The sequence below is a fragment of the Paramisgurnus dabryanus genome, chromosome 19, assembly GCF_030506205.2.
Source record: "Paramisgurnus dabryanus chromosome 19, PD_genome_1.1, whole genome shotgun sequence".
Lineage (NCBI taxonomy): Eukaryota > Metazoa > Chordata > Actinopteri > Cypriniformes > Cobitidae > Paramisgurnus > Paramisgurnus dabryanus.
Window position 1 is genome coordinate 34,906,959 of NC_133355.1, and position 12,815 is coordinate 34,919,773.

Consider the following 12,815-nt stretch of genomic DNA (forward strand, 5'->3'; position numbering starts at 1 on the left):
ACCAAAGATTTATATTACATATTAAAAAAGTATTGTGAAATGTCCCCTTTAAACTAAGATTTGCACTGTAAATTGTGCACTTGGCAAGGCAAGTTTGTAGTTAGTTTTTATCATAGTGGATTATAGTCTTATAATTGCTCAGTTTTTAGTTGCCTCCAGCAGTGCGCTCAGTCCACTTCCTTCACGTGCAGCATAAACTCACAACAGTGACATTCAATAAAATAAAATTATATGAAATTTAATACAAACGACCGAAATCTTATCTGAAATGCCAGATGAGGATTGTTATCATTTTAAACAATGAATTAAAACAAAAATGCTTTAATGTAAACAAGGCCTTAGACAAGTTTTGCTTGACCTAAACTGATAAATTCAAGTGTATTCAAAATGTTAAATATGTTCATGACTTGCACAGCATACATTTTTTTAATGTACAACAGCTAAGATTTTTTTCCGGTGTCTGTATTGTCTTCACAAGTAGATCATAGTCTCCACCTCAAGGTTATTAACATGTCACAAGGCAATTCTGTGAAGCAGTAATTTTCCACTGTCTTTGCTTGGTATAACAACACCTGATGAATCTGTATCTAGTCAGGCTGAGCAACTAAGATTATTCAACAAATTCTGCTCATTTTACTTCATCTCCTGCCTACTGTTCTTTACCTCCATCACTGTATCTGTATTGTGGATAACTCACAACTAGTTTGACCCATATAAACTCATACATATGATGACAATATCTGAGTAACAGACAAAGTCATTTTCCTGGTAGATGGGGATTAAATGAGATGAAGTGCAAGAATTGGTGAACCATGGTTACTGTAGTAAAACCATGTCTTTGAAAATACACCACAAAACATGGTTACTACCAAAAAACATGGTTTATTTTTACAAGGTTAAACTTTTTAAATTAATGTCAAGTACAAGGACTGCTGTTATAAGAATCACCCCAAAATCAATGTGGAAAGTAATACTTATTGAAAACATAGACTTCATGCTTAAATGTATTGTGGTAGTCAAACATTTTTTGACAAAACATTTTTTATCAAGAAGTATTGATACCATAATTACAATAATTACTACGCCCATTTCACTAGCCACCCAAAATGCAAAATAGATGTAAGTATAACTATAAAGCTTCTGCAAGTAAAAGTGTAAACAAATATGAAATACAAAACACCCAATTTGGCCAGTTGCACAACCATGTTAAAGTTATAGCATTTCTTTTTGCTGCTGAACACAAATGAAGATATTTGTAATGAAGCAGAGAACAGAACACCATTAACTTTCAGAGTAGGAAAGAAAAATACTATGGAAGTCAATGGTGCTTAAAAACATTTTGGTTACAAACATTGCTCAAAATATCTTCCTGTGTATTTAGCAGAACAAAGAAGTTTATACAGGTTTGTAATAACATAAGGGTGAGTAAACGATGACAACATTTTTATTTTTGGGTGAAGTATCACTTTAATGTCATGTTGCCAGTTGCACAATATCTGTTAATGTCATGTTGTGTAGCCCATTAAACATGAGAACCAACTGATTAAGATGATATTTGTTGTTCCATTTTATTGTCTTTGAATTGATTATCATGAGGCGACTTAAGATTCTAGAGGATGTTTTTAGGCCTTGGATTATTTGAAACAGCTGTCCTTAAAGTCCCCCTGAACTAGAAATCGCGATCAATTTTACTTCTGGGTTGTGACATATTTCAGAGCACAACAGAATATCACACGAGGAAAATAGTGGAGCTGGCTTGTTTTTTTCCACTGTGCTTTGATTAGATATAGAAAAGTAGGTGTTTTATTCAAAGACAGAACTGGCAGCAGGCTGACAGTGAATGGGGGCGGAGTTAAAGGATGCTCTGCCTAAGCTGTCTTACTGAAGTCATCTGAGAATGATCACCACATTTTCATTGAAGCTTATGAGGGCACGAGAATAAAAAAAAAACTTATACAGATAAATTGGTTATAATAAACAGTGCAATATTACATGAAAAAAATTCCATAAATTGAAAGATGAATTATAATTGGAAACAGCAACTCCCACTGTGTGCACAAACATTTCCCAACAATACAAAGACACTGTTATTCCACAAAAACTTGTCAAACCTGCTGACAATGTTTGCTGTTACCGCAGAGGTCTGATTGTATCTGAGATTTTATCTGAATTGAGCATTAGATCTCAATGCTGTGTGGCACAAAGATGCCTTTATCTGATTATTCATGTGCATAAATCATTGATACTATAAAAGGTATAAATAGATATAGAAACAGAATCACTGGTGTCCGTATTGAACATGTATTGAATCAGGTATGACAAGCTTTAGTAGTTTCGATGGTACAAAACTATTTGGAGAATATGAATCATTTGTGAAGATTCACAAAACATAAACAAGGATTTCCTGGACATAGTGACATTTTTCAATCACTTTAATTAATCTTTCATTCACATAACAGAGCCCTGAAACCATGAAGGAGGAATAAAACTTATATTGTTCATATGAGAAAATAACTTAAATCAAATAAAAATATTAGGTTTTCTTTTAATTATACTTAAATTAACATCTGAATTTGATTGGATTTTAAACTACGGACAGACTAGATTATTTATAGACAATTTAGATGACAGACAGATATACAGAAGGCAGCCACCAAACTGACCACAGGATTGCATGACATCAATTTGTTTGGGTTTATTTGGCAGTGGATCATGGTTTAAAGCAGTGTTTCTCAACTCCGTTCCTGGAGGCCCACAGCTCTGCACATTTTGTATGTCTCTCTTATCTGCTGGCCTCAGTTCAGTTCATGGAGATCTCTGCTAATGAGCTAATGATTTGAATCAGGTGTGTTAAATAAGGGAGACATAAGCCGTTTCTCAATATGCGTTCTTGTTTGTACTTGTGTTCTTGTGGACTTGTGAAACGTCATCAGTCGCGGCCCAAGTACTGTTCCAATTCAAAGTTTGCATCAAGCCCAAGTTCACATAAAATCCCCGGATGTGTTCTTGATCCGCCCATTTTATCGAGGATGCATCAGAGGAGACTTGTGTGGACTTATGACAGCGAAGTTTCCCAGAATGCATTTCGCGTCAGGAGTTCATTCTTCCGAGTCTGAACTTGCAAGTTCGAACTACGAAGGACACAAGTCCGAGTTCGGCGTACTTGGTTTTGAGAAACGGCTATACAAAATGCGCAGAGCAGTGGGCCTCCAGGAATAACGCGGCGCAGTAACACCCTCCCTCTCCTATTATGAGAGGGAGAAGGGGAGCGGACTTTTCAGGCGAGTCGAAGTACTCCCAAAAGTGCTATTACGCCATAAAATCAGAGTCAGTTTTACTAAATAATTTCTTGTTCACTTTACTTAACAAACACAAGTAACTGCATATAATTACGTTAACTTAGTATTTTCAGCAAAAGACTTTACTTCAAAATTATTTGTTCAGCCAATATAACATTGTTGCGTAAAAGTAACAGATTAATAAAACCAATACAGACTTGCATCTCATTGGCTGATGATGATGCTGCAGTGTATTATGGGTAAATTATTGTTCTGGCAATTGCAGAAGTGTAGCACCATTAGATAGGTACATGAGTAATAAGTGGCCAAGTATGAGTCAATGAACTTGTTCTGATATATTTTAGAACAAAACAAACCAACAAACGGTTTGAAATGTAACATTGCATTTCAAATATGTTTGTGATATGTTTGATAAACTGTAATTAAATAAAGGTTGTATTGAGCAACTGCACTTTGATTGATTGATTCGTTGTTATGGAGTTATTAAATCATTATTTTTAATTTTGTTGTCATCAGTTAAAGGTTTCGTAATAGACCTCTTCACGGTTCACATCACAGGCGGTTCCCACTGCGCATGTCGGGGTCAGAAAAGTCATGACAGCAGATTGAGTTGCGTATTATTCGGTATCGTCAAAAATGCCTACTTACGTTGTGGGCTTTGAAAATCGCACCAGGTCTTCCGTTAAGTTTTTGCGATTCCTGCAGAATCTCAAAAAAAAAAAAAATACAACATCTGCGGCTGCAAGCAATTAACGTGCAGACTGGGACAATGCAAATATCAAAGAGGCTTGTGTTTGTAGCGCTCACTTCATTTGAGGTAAGTCATCATTTTTCAGCCCTGTTAGATTAAATTATAAAGCCTGGATGGTATGAACAGTTTGACCCCATGCTGCGCGCGCACCCGATCTTCATTCAATGTTTACAAACCTTGAAGGGGTCTATAGTGACTTTACTAGGATTTCTTTAGTCCATGCAACATTTAAATTGTCAATTTTACACAAACTTTATTAGTAAATACAACTTACATTTTATTTGTTGACATTACTTAACAAAGCTATGTGGAACCCACTTGACAAAGTTTTTTTTAAATAAATTCAACTTTTTATTTTTTTGAGCGTAGCTTATCCCACATGCAAATACAGTGTGAAGGGCATTAAAACTTTGCTCTGATGTCATTTTCTCACTTTATACTTCAGTAGAACAAAAAAGTAGGCTGGCTGCAGGTCGCTGAGCAAAATACACATTTTATTCTAAACTTTGAAATCCATTTCATCCATTACAGATAGTGACAGCATTCACAATTACACAAAAAAATCAATCATAGTCCAGTCTCATGACAAGTGAAGTGCTTATGTAGCTTTTTATGTACATTTAAATAGCATAGGCAATTATCCAAACAATCTAGCATGCTTATCCCATAAAGCCTATGCTATCACTTTGGCTCAAGAGCATTTCTTTGACTTCCTTCTACACACACACACGCACGCACGCACGCACGCACGCACGCACACACACACATACACACACACACACACACACACACACACACTTTGACTGCAGCTCCAGCATTTGACTAATACATTCAGACTTTTAGCATCACCAGGCACGGAAGAACTCAGAGGTGAGTTCAAGCACTATGAACTAATCCTTTTCACTGTTTTGGTCCAACATTGGCTGTTAGCTATTTCCCAAACATCTTGGCTAGTTTATCCACAACAAAAATCAAAAGAAAATTATGTAAATCTATATCATTTTGCACAAAACGAATAAAGCCTTATTTTAGGAACATAAAGATTTTATGCATTAAGACATTACTTTATGTGGCGGTTTCCAGGACAGGACTATAGTCCAAAACTAAAATGCATGTTTGAGCCGTTTTAATTTAAAAACATCTTGCACTGACATATCCTAACATAAATAACGTGCAATTGTTTTGTCTCAAGATGCACACCAATATTTTTTGTAAGATATGTTTGTAAAAACTTCATAAATTTTCTAATATAACTAAAGCCTAGATTAATCTAAAACCTGTCCCTGAAACAGCCCCTATACATTTTACTGTCTTGACACAATGGATGTTTTGTTATCTAACAACACATATTACCAGAATGTAAATGCTGTACAATTAAACTATTTTGCCTTATAGTAAACTACTGGAGATTAACAATCTCTATAATATGTCATGTGAGAAGTGAATCCTCATCAACGTAGACTTTCAGTGGTTGATGTTTTTTGGGGTAAAATATGACAATTACGATGAGATTCACCCATAGAGGTCAGGCTGTTTATTATTCTTCATTCCAAGCAACTGTTCTTCACTCATAAGTTGTTTCTGGACAGTGCATGTAAAGATAACTCACACATGGCAAATAAACATGGTTTGAGAGATAGAAAAATGTAAATAGAAGCATAATCCCATTTCTGTCTTCGACCAAAAAAGACCATAATGACTGCTCCTTAAATTACAGCTTCTAAATTTACTTAAAAATGAATTTAGATAAAACTCTGACAAAAGATGGACAGTTTGAAAAATAAATTGTTGTCCAGAGTAAGGTTGGAGAGAAAACTCAAGCCTGTATGCTGCTGTGAAGTAAAGGAGTATCAGGTGTGACCGGCACACCTGTGTCCTTGAAACTTGAGTAAGCTGCGGAAAAGAAAGAAAAATTTATAAAATATGAAGCAGCAATAAATAAAAAAGACTTAATTAAACATCAATCCTCATAACATGAGCCCTTTAAATGCATAAACAGCTTAAATGGATAGTTCACAGAAAAAGGAAAACTCTGTCATCATTTATTCACCATCAAATTGTTCCAAACTTATGAATTTCTTTTTTTGCTGAATTTGAAGAACCAACAAATCTGGGTGAATGGTGCCCCAGATCTGTTTGGATATTCCAATTGTTCTGCTCAACACAAATTAAAATATTTTGAAAAAAGACATTTTTACAACTTGACGATGATGACAAGAGTTTTTATTTTTCTGTGAACTATTGCTTTAAGTCAAAGTTTGATTTATTTTGTAAACTATTTACTTCATAACTCATTTTTGAATGCAGTCATTTTTATTAGCATAGAAGTGTAGCTTGCCAACATTGTAGAGCATGAAAACAACATCAAGCAAGCAGAGAGGGAGGGGTAAACTTCACTGATGAGGAAAAGAAAGACATTCAAATTCAGAGGAGTGTAATCGATCTTATGGTGTGCAGACAAGAGAGCATTGTTTGTGACAATAAGGTTGGTTACATCACGGACCCCTCAAACTAACAAACAAGAAAAGAAACCATTTCATTCATTCCAGAGCAGTGACAAGCTCTCAACAGCCTTTAATATGTACACAGGGAACAGCCAACAGCATTGCTATGCTAACGTACTGAATGCTAAGTTAGCAAGAGCTCAGGCTGAGGTCTGTGTTTAGTTTTATCTCTTGAAACATTTTGTACACGTCATGTCACCAAACAATTACGAGAAAGAAATGAGAAACTTTTGAATGCAGAAAAAATTAATGGGTGCTTAGTTTGTCTTTCTTATCACCTGCTTATTTAAAGTTTACTCAGTGTTTCCTTCTAATGTTTACTTGGTGTCTGTCACATGCATGTCATGACGCAATATGGTCAAGTGTAAACATATATCTGGTGGTTCAGATCACATATGTTTTCTCATCTGAACTTCAGCCACCTCCACTATCCACTGTTTAATAGTCACATCAAGTGCTGCCTGCCCTGCATTATCACCATAACTCCATGTTTATTTTAAAGGCAGGGTCACAACTGATCAAGACACACAAAGTCGCTCGGTATGGTCAAACACATAGCCTTGCAAAATATAGTTTAATTGACTCGTATGTGTAGACCAGGAGTGGGCATTCCTGTTCCTAATTGGTCACTGTCCTGCAAAATTTAGCTTCAACCCTAATCAAACACACCTGAAAGTCATTTCTAAGTCATCCTGCACATAGATATATATAATAAAGGCTAGATGTCTTACGGTGGAGTCATTAACGGCGGCCATCTTGTCTCAGTCAGCTCGCTCGTACCATTGAGTTTTAATGGTGCATGCACTTGAAGATAACCATAACTTTCTCAATTGTCTATCGATTTTCAAACGGTTTGGTTTCATACAATGTTATTAACATGGCTATAATTCTGGATGCTGAACATGTTTCATGAACATTATTTATAAGTATACAAGGTCATAGGTACATCTCTGACGTTTATAACGAACCAAACCGTGTGAAAATCGGTAGAAAATCAAGCAAGTTACGGTTATTTAAAAGTACGTGCAAAATTAAAACACAATGCTATGAGTGAGCGAGCTGACTGAGACAAGAAGGCCACCAGGTGTGGACGTCGACCTCCATTGGCCGGCAGCGCGGGCGAGACATCTAGCCTTTATTATACATATCTATGAACCTGCAGCCTTTGATTAGGATTTTCAGGTGTGTTGGATGCATGCGCATTGCGTTAAAATGCGATGCATCTCGTGGGCTACATATTATATTCTCTTGCGGGCGCATACACGACCTACGCGTACAATGTAAACTAAAACAAAATGTCAAGGCTAGCATACCCTGTATACTGTTGTTGCGTAACTTCCTGGCTTCAATGTCGTCTGACCTCTCCAGTGAAATTTGCAGCTCTAGAATAAGAAATAAGAGAATTGTTTTGTTAACCAAGCAGCAACTTTCATCATTTCATTCATGCATGTTAATATACGATTTACAATATGCAATATGATTATGCCTTACGTTTGTTAAATCAAATCACATTATAATATATATATTTTAACTTTCTGGGAAAAACAAAGCATTACTTTCTCTGTAAACTTTTAGAAGTATTAAATCATTCAATTAATACGAAACATTGTGAATAGTTTTGTTTCCAAAACGCGATAAACACCTTTTTTTTACCACCATAATCAGTATTGGTAAATGGACTGCATTTATATAGCGCTTTTAACAGACCTATGGCCATCCAAAGCGCTTTACAATTAGCCTCACATTCACCCATTCACTCCCACATTCATACACCGACGGCGGTGTCAGCCATGCAAGGCGCCAGCCAGCTCGTCGGGAGCAAGCTGGGGTTAGGTGTCTTGCTCAAGGACACCTCGACACTTGGTCCAGTGGAGCCGGGGATTGAACCACCAACCTTCCGGTTTGTAGACAACCTACATGAACCACTAGGCCACTGCCGCCCCTATTGTATTGTATCAGGTCAGTATTAAAAAGTACATTCTTAATTTTACGCAAAATCCAATATCCGCCGTGTTATTCTGTCACTCTGCAGAATGCAATAAATCCGCTCAACAAATCACAGCGCACCATTCCACCCACTGTAAACAAACATGGTGGCGCATTGAATACACACAGAATCCTGGTTTTCCTCATCTACTAGGGTGGCCAATCGTGCCAGTTCCGCCGGACACGTCCCAAACATGTTTTCGGGTTGGTTCTCCGGAAGTCGCGTTGGTCAACCGCATACGTCATCAAGGTTTAATATTTTGGGTTTAATTTCAGAAAAGCAACCGTTACATTTCAAGGTAAGAATGAATCTACAATGATTGTATGTCTTAAAAGAAATAAATCTTAATTTTCTAATATATTTTAACTGAAATGTGAGAACCTCGATGACGTATGCGGTCGAGCAACGTGACTTCCGGAGAACGAACCCGAAAACATGTTCGGGACGTGTCCGGCGGAACTGGCACGAATGGCCACCCTATCATCTACTATGTACTTCCTGATCAACAAACAAACAAAAACAAAATAATACTTTGATGGCATTGATAAACCTGTGGTGGTTTTCTGTGGTGAAGAAGAAACGTAAGCCATTAAAATCTAATAATTTACATGAAAGACACCCGGGAGACAGAAAAATGCCGGCTGTTGCTTGTTCTCACACGACAACATCAAGCTTCTGTCATGCTAACACATTAACACAGGGGACCTTATGAAAAACTTTCGATTATTTTACGCAGGGCTTTGAACCAGAATTTTTCCCAGTTGGTTCGTACCGAACCCAAACAGTATTTTAACGTTTCCGGTTCAACCCTAAAGTTGACGTTCCTGAACTGGTTAGAACAAAAAAAAAAAGTTCCAGAACCGGTTAATAAGGTTTCATGTCAGCTGTGGGGCATACAAATAAGTAGGCTGATCATTAGGACATTAAACTTAAATTATTAGTCTACATAATTTTCCTTAAGTCTCTATCTTGTTATCAAACATTAAAAAGGCTACATTATGTAAGCGGCATAACTGTAATTCTGACTTGCCTAGATTTGTTGTATGCCCTTAACCACGCGCACACACACAGAAGGAGGACGAATGCCAAACGGCGCTTCGGGAAGAAGATGCAGCATAAACAGTCGCTCCACATCTGGTTTCATTTCTGTTCCTTGCAAAACATCAAAAGTTTCTGGCTTTCGTTTTCGTTCTGTGAACCAGTTCAAAGCCTTGATTTTACGCGAAGTCAACGAAAATCGAACAGGACCAAAACATTTTACAGCTCTTCGCTGTCAAAAAAGTTCAGCGACGACGTCCCAAGGATAACAGCAGCAATTACAGTGTTCTTAATATGACAAAGCAAGTGTTTTCATTAATGCCATTAAATGAATATAACATGGCAAAGATGAATGAACATTTATTTATTGATTCAATAGATCATGAATCATGGATTTATTGCATTTTGCCGAAAAAAATAATCAGTTTTTATTGTAAATCTTAGAAAATGTAATTATGGATTTGAATTTTTTTAGTTTTAATAACCTAAAGATGCTATGTGAAAGTTTGTAACAGAAAATTGTGGTTTTCATCTTGTCACTTTGGTGGTTTAGAAAACACGTTTTTACCGAAATTTGTCAAAATGGATTTATTGCATTTTGGAACTAAACTCTTTATATATATATATATATATATATATATATATATATATATATATATATATATATATATATATATATATATATATATATATATATATATGTATATCTTGCAGCCCTACAATGCATGGAAAAGAACAGCTTGGACATTTATTATCAAATCACCATTTGTGTTCCACAGAAGAAAAGAAAGCCACTGAGAATGAGGCTCGGCCCATTTCAAAAGGTTCATGACTGTACAGTGATTAAAAGAAAGAAATGTGGTTGGCACTCACTCCCGTCGTTGATGGAATTGATGCTGCTTTTTTGGCTGGCTCTTTTGCTGTTCCAGGTATCATTGCCGCTGTCTCGCTGCAGTTCCTTCGGCCTGATATTCGGCTTCTTCTTGCTCTTACGCGTACTGATGCGGATGATCTCTCGCACCAACCTGCACTCGGCCTCCTGCTCCTTCATGTTGTGCTCCTCCACGATATCCGAGATCAGCTGACTGATCTCCCGTGAACGCCGGAGGAACATAGAGTCCGACGTGCACCTAGCCAGCTCGTTGATCTCAAACTCGGAGAAGACCTCCATAAGCTTACGTGTAATGAGTTTATCCACATCCTCTGCCTCGTCGCCATCAATAAAGTCTTCCGGTAAGCTACTCAAGTAAATTGGACTGTCCATCTCCATTTTGGAATTGGAAACAAACACATTCCCCTCATCTTCTTCAATGATGGAGGTGTCCACCTTTACGCCACGAATACAGACGTCAGAATAGAAGCCATTCTCAACGTTTGAAGTGCTTGATCGATCTTCCACCTGTGTGCTGACAGCTGTGTTGTTGCTTGGACTCAGACATGGCAAACGCTGGCATACGCGGTACAGTCCACAAGTCAATACGCTACAAAACAATCTCCTGCAGCTGGTCACAGATGCGCAAGGCACACACACGCAATTGCCTGAAACGGGCTCTTCTTTGGCAGGAAGAAAGCTGACAGTCTCTGGCCCAGTGGTATTTCCATTGGCATCTTTGTGTTTCACCTTGGGGCATACTACAAGGTCCTGGATTTCCAGTGGGTCCACAGAACGTTCTTGGTATGGGCCTTCCTCAATGGGACCAGTAGCCCAGGATGAGGTGCTCTCCATGTGACCGACCCTCGGCCCAGAAAGACCTCTGGCGATTGCTTTTACAAATACTTCTTGCTGGCCTGAGACTTCAAGGTCTGTTAAAGAGAGACGTAATTGGGATAGGAATAAACATTTCATTTTGTAATTTTGGGATGGAGGCAGTTTGAAAGTGCAAAGTTATATTTTCCTAAGAGATGTAAACAAACCATTTTAGAGCCAATTCTGTTTGTTTTCTTTGGCTGTTTTCAGTATTAATAAGTTGATTCAGAAGTGAAAGTAAAACCTTCAGCAGAAGAAGTGCAGGTGAAACAAAGAGAAATGTATAAGTACGAGTATTTTTATTTTGAACCCGTTTCTACATTTATTCATTCATTGGATGTGTACAAAACAAGTGACAGGCAGCTACTTACAGTATATAAACCTAAACAAACAGTACACGACACTAGTACTTACATTATTTTAAATATTACAAATTTATGTCGTTTATAAATAACTACTCAAAGGATTTTTTTTACCTATAACCAATATAAACGTGTAACACTTTACAATCAATGTAATTTCAGAAACTACACGAGACCTAAAACCTGTGTTTATAGTTATAAAAAAATAATCATTTTTAAACAGCCTGAAAAACGTAAACATTTCCTAAACACTTCGAATTACGTGACAAACATAAAAACCCGTCTTAGATATTTGAACAACATTTATTGTTATTTATTCGTTGTCTTTAATACCTAAACCCTTGCTTATTTGCATAAGTTACTCAGGCTACAAAGTGCACACTGTCCGCAAACAAACACGCCGTTGTTACATTACGTGAAGTATGTGATTATAGGCAATAAACATTACTACAATATTACTGAGAAGACATTTTAATTTTGGTAAAATTAATAAAACTGAACAATCTTTCTGTAAAATCTGACTTTACTCACAACATATGGAGGAAATGTCGCAGTCTGACGGCTTCACTCAGGTCTCCTGGAAGTCCGGAAAGCTCATAAAGTTTATTTATCCAGGATTTCCCTATAATACCGGGAATATTGCAAAAAAGTCTTCACAGTCTCGAGTATAAAGTGCAGAAGGTTAAATAAAACTGAGCCGACAGTCGTCTGATCTTCATCCCCGTCGCCCTTTTGTTTATGAACACTTTCATAGAAACGCACCTGACTCAACAGGTAGACTGAGGACAGCGATGACGCCATTCACAAAGACATTGATCTCATTTATGTTTTGTTACATCCGAAGACATTTTATTTTTGTGCACGTGGACTAAATATCAAACACAACCGAACTAATATCAACTCAGAGATTTTTTTATTTAAAAAAAAAAATATTTTTATTGTTCAGTCAATGAACGCAGCAATTGTTCAAATTAAACCAATAGATGGCGCCAATGTATCTCATTTATGGTTTCATGAACGTGTACTTATGCACAATAGTATACTACAACACTATTCTGTAGCTCCTTCTGCAGTATGCAACATGTATCTGGACGATTTTTGGGAAAATGTACACTACACAACAGAAA

The 12,815-nt window shown here is 37.0% G+C and overlaps 1 protein-coding gene across 2 annotated transcripts; it reads right to left on the reverse strand.

Moving 5' to 3' along the window:
- Positions 1-4,523: 4,523 nt before the first annotated feature.
- On the reverse strand, positions 4,524-12,577 carry kdf1b (keratinocyte differentiation factor 1b). Of its 2 annotated transcripts, XM_065268159.2 has the most exons (5): positions 12,220-12,577; positions 11,494-11,570; positions 10,453-11,382; positions 7,868-7,936; positions 4,524-5,943 (listed from the first exon to the last, which is right to left on the reverse strand). In XM_065268159.2, the coding sequence occupies exons 3-5, from the start codon at positions 11,303-11,305 to the stop codon at positions 5,867-5,869; spliced, it is 999 nt and encodes a 332-aa protein (XP_065124231.1). In that variant the 5' UTR covers positions 11,306-11,382; positions 11,494-11,570; positions 12,220-12,577; the 3' UTR covers positions 4,524-5,866. The 2 variants fall into 2 exon arrangements, with proteins under 2 accessions (XP_065124231.1, XP_065124229.1); XM_065268157.2 differs by lacking the exon at positions 11,494-11,570 and having other exon boundaries at positions 12,220-12,572.
- Positions 12,578-12,815: the final 238 nt, after the last annotated feature.

Bases quoted from the DNA above. Each gene is read 5' to 3' on its own strand.
- kdf1b (XM_065268159.2), bottom strand. From the start codon at position 11,305: ATGGAGAGCACCTCATCCTGGGCTACTGGTCCCATTGAGGAAGGCCCA. The intron at 7,937-10,452 runs GTGAGTGCCAAC...TTCTTATTCTAG, and splicing joins CAATTCCATCAACGACGGGA to AGCTGCAAATTTCACTGGAG. The intron at 5,944-7,867 runs GTATGCTAGCCT...TCTTTTCCGCAG, and splicing joins ACGCAACAACAGTATACAGG to CTTACTCAAGTTTCAAGGAC.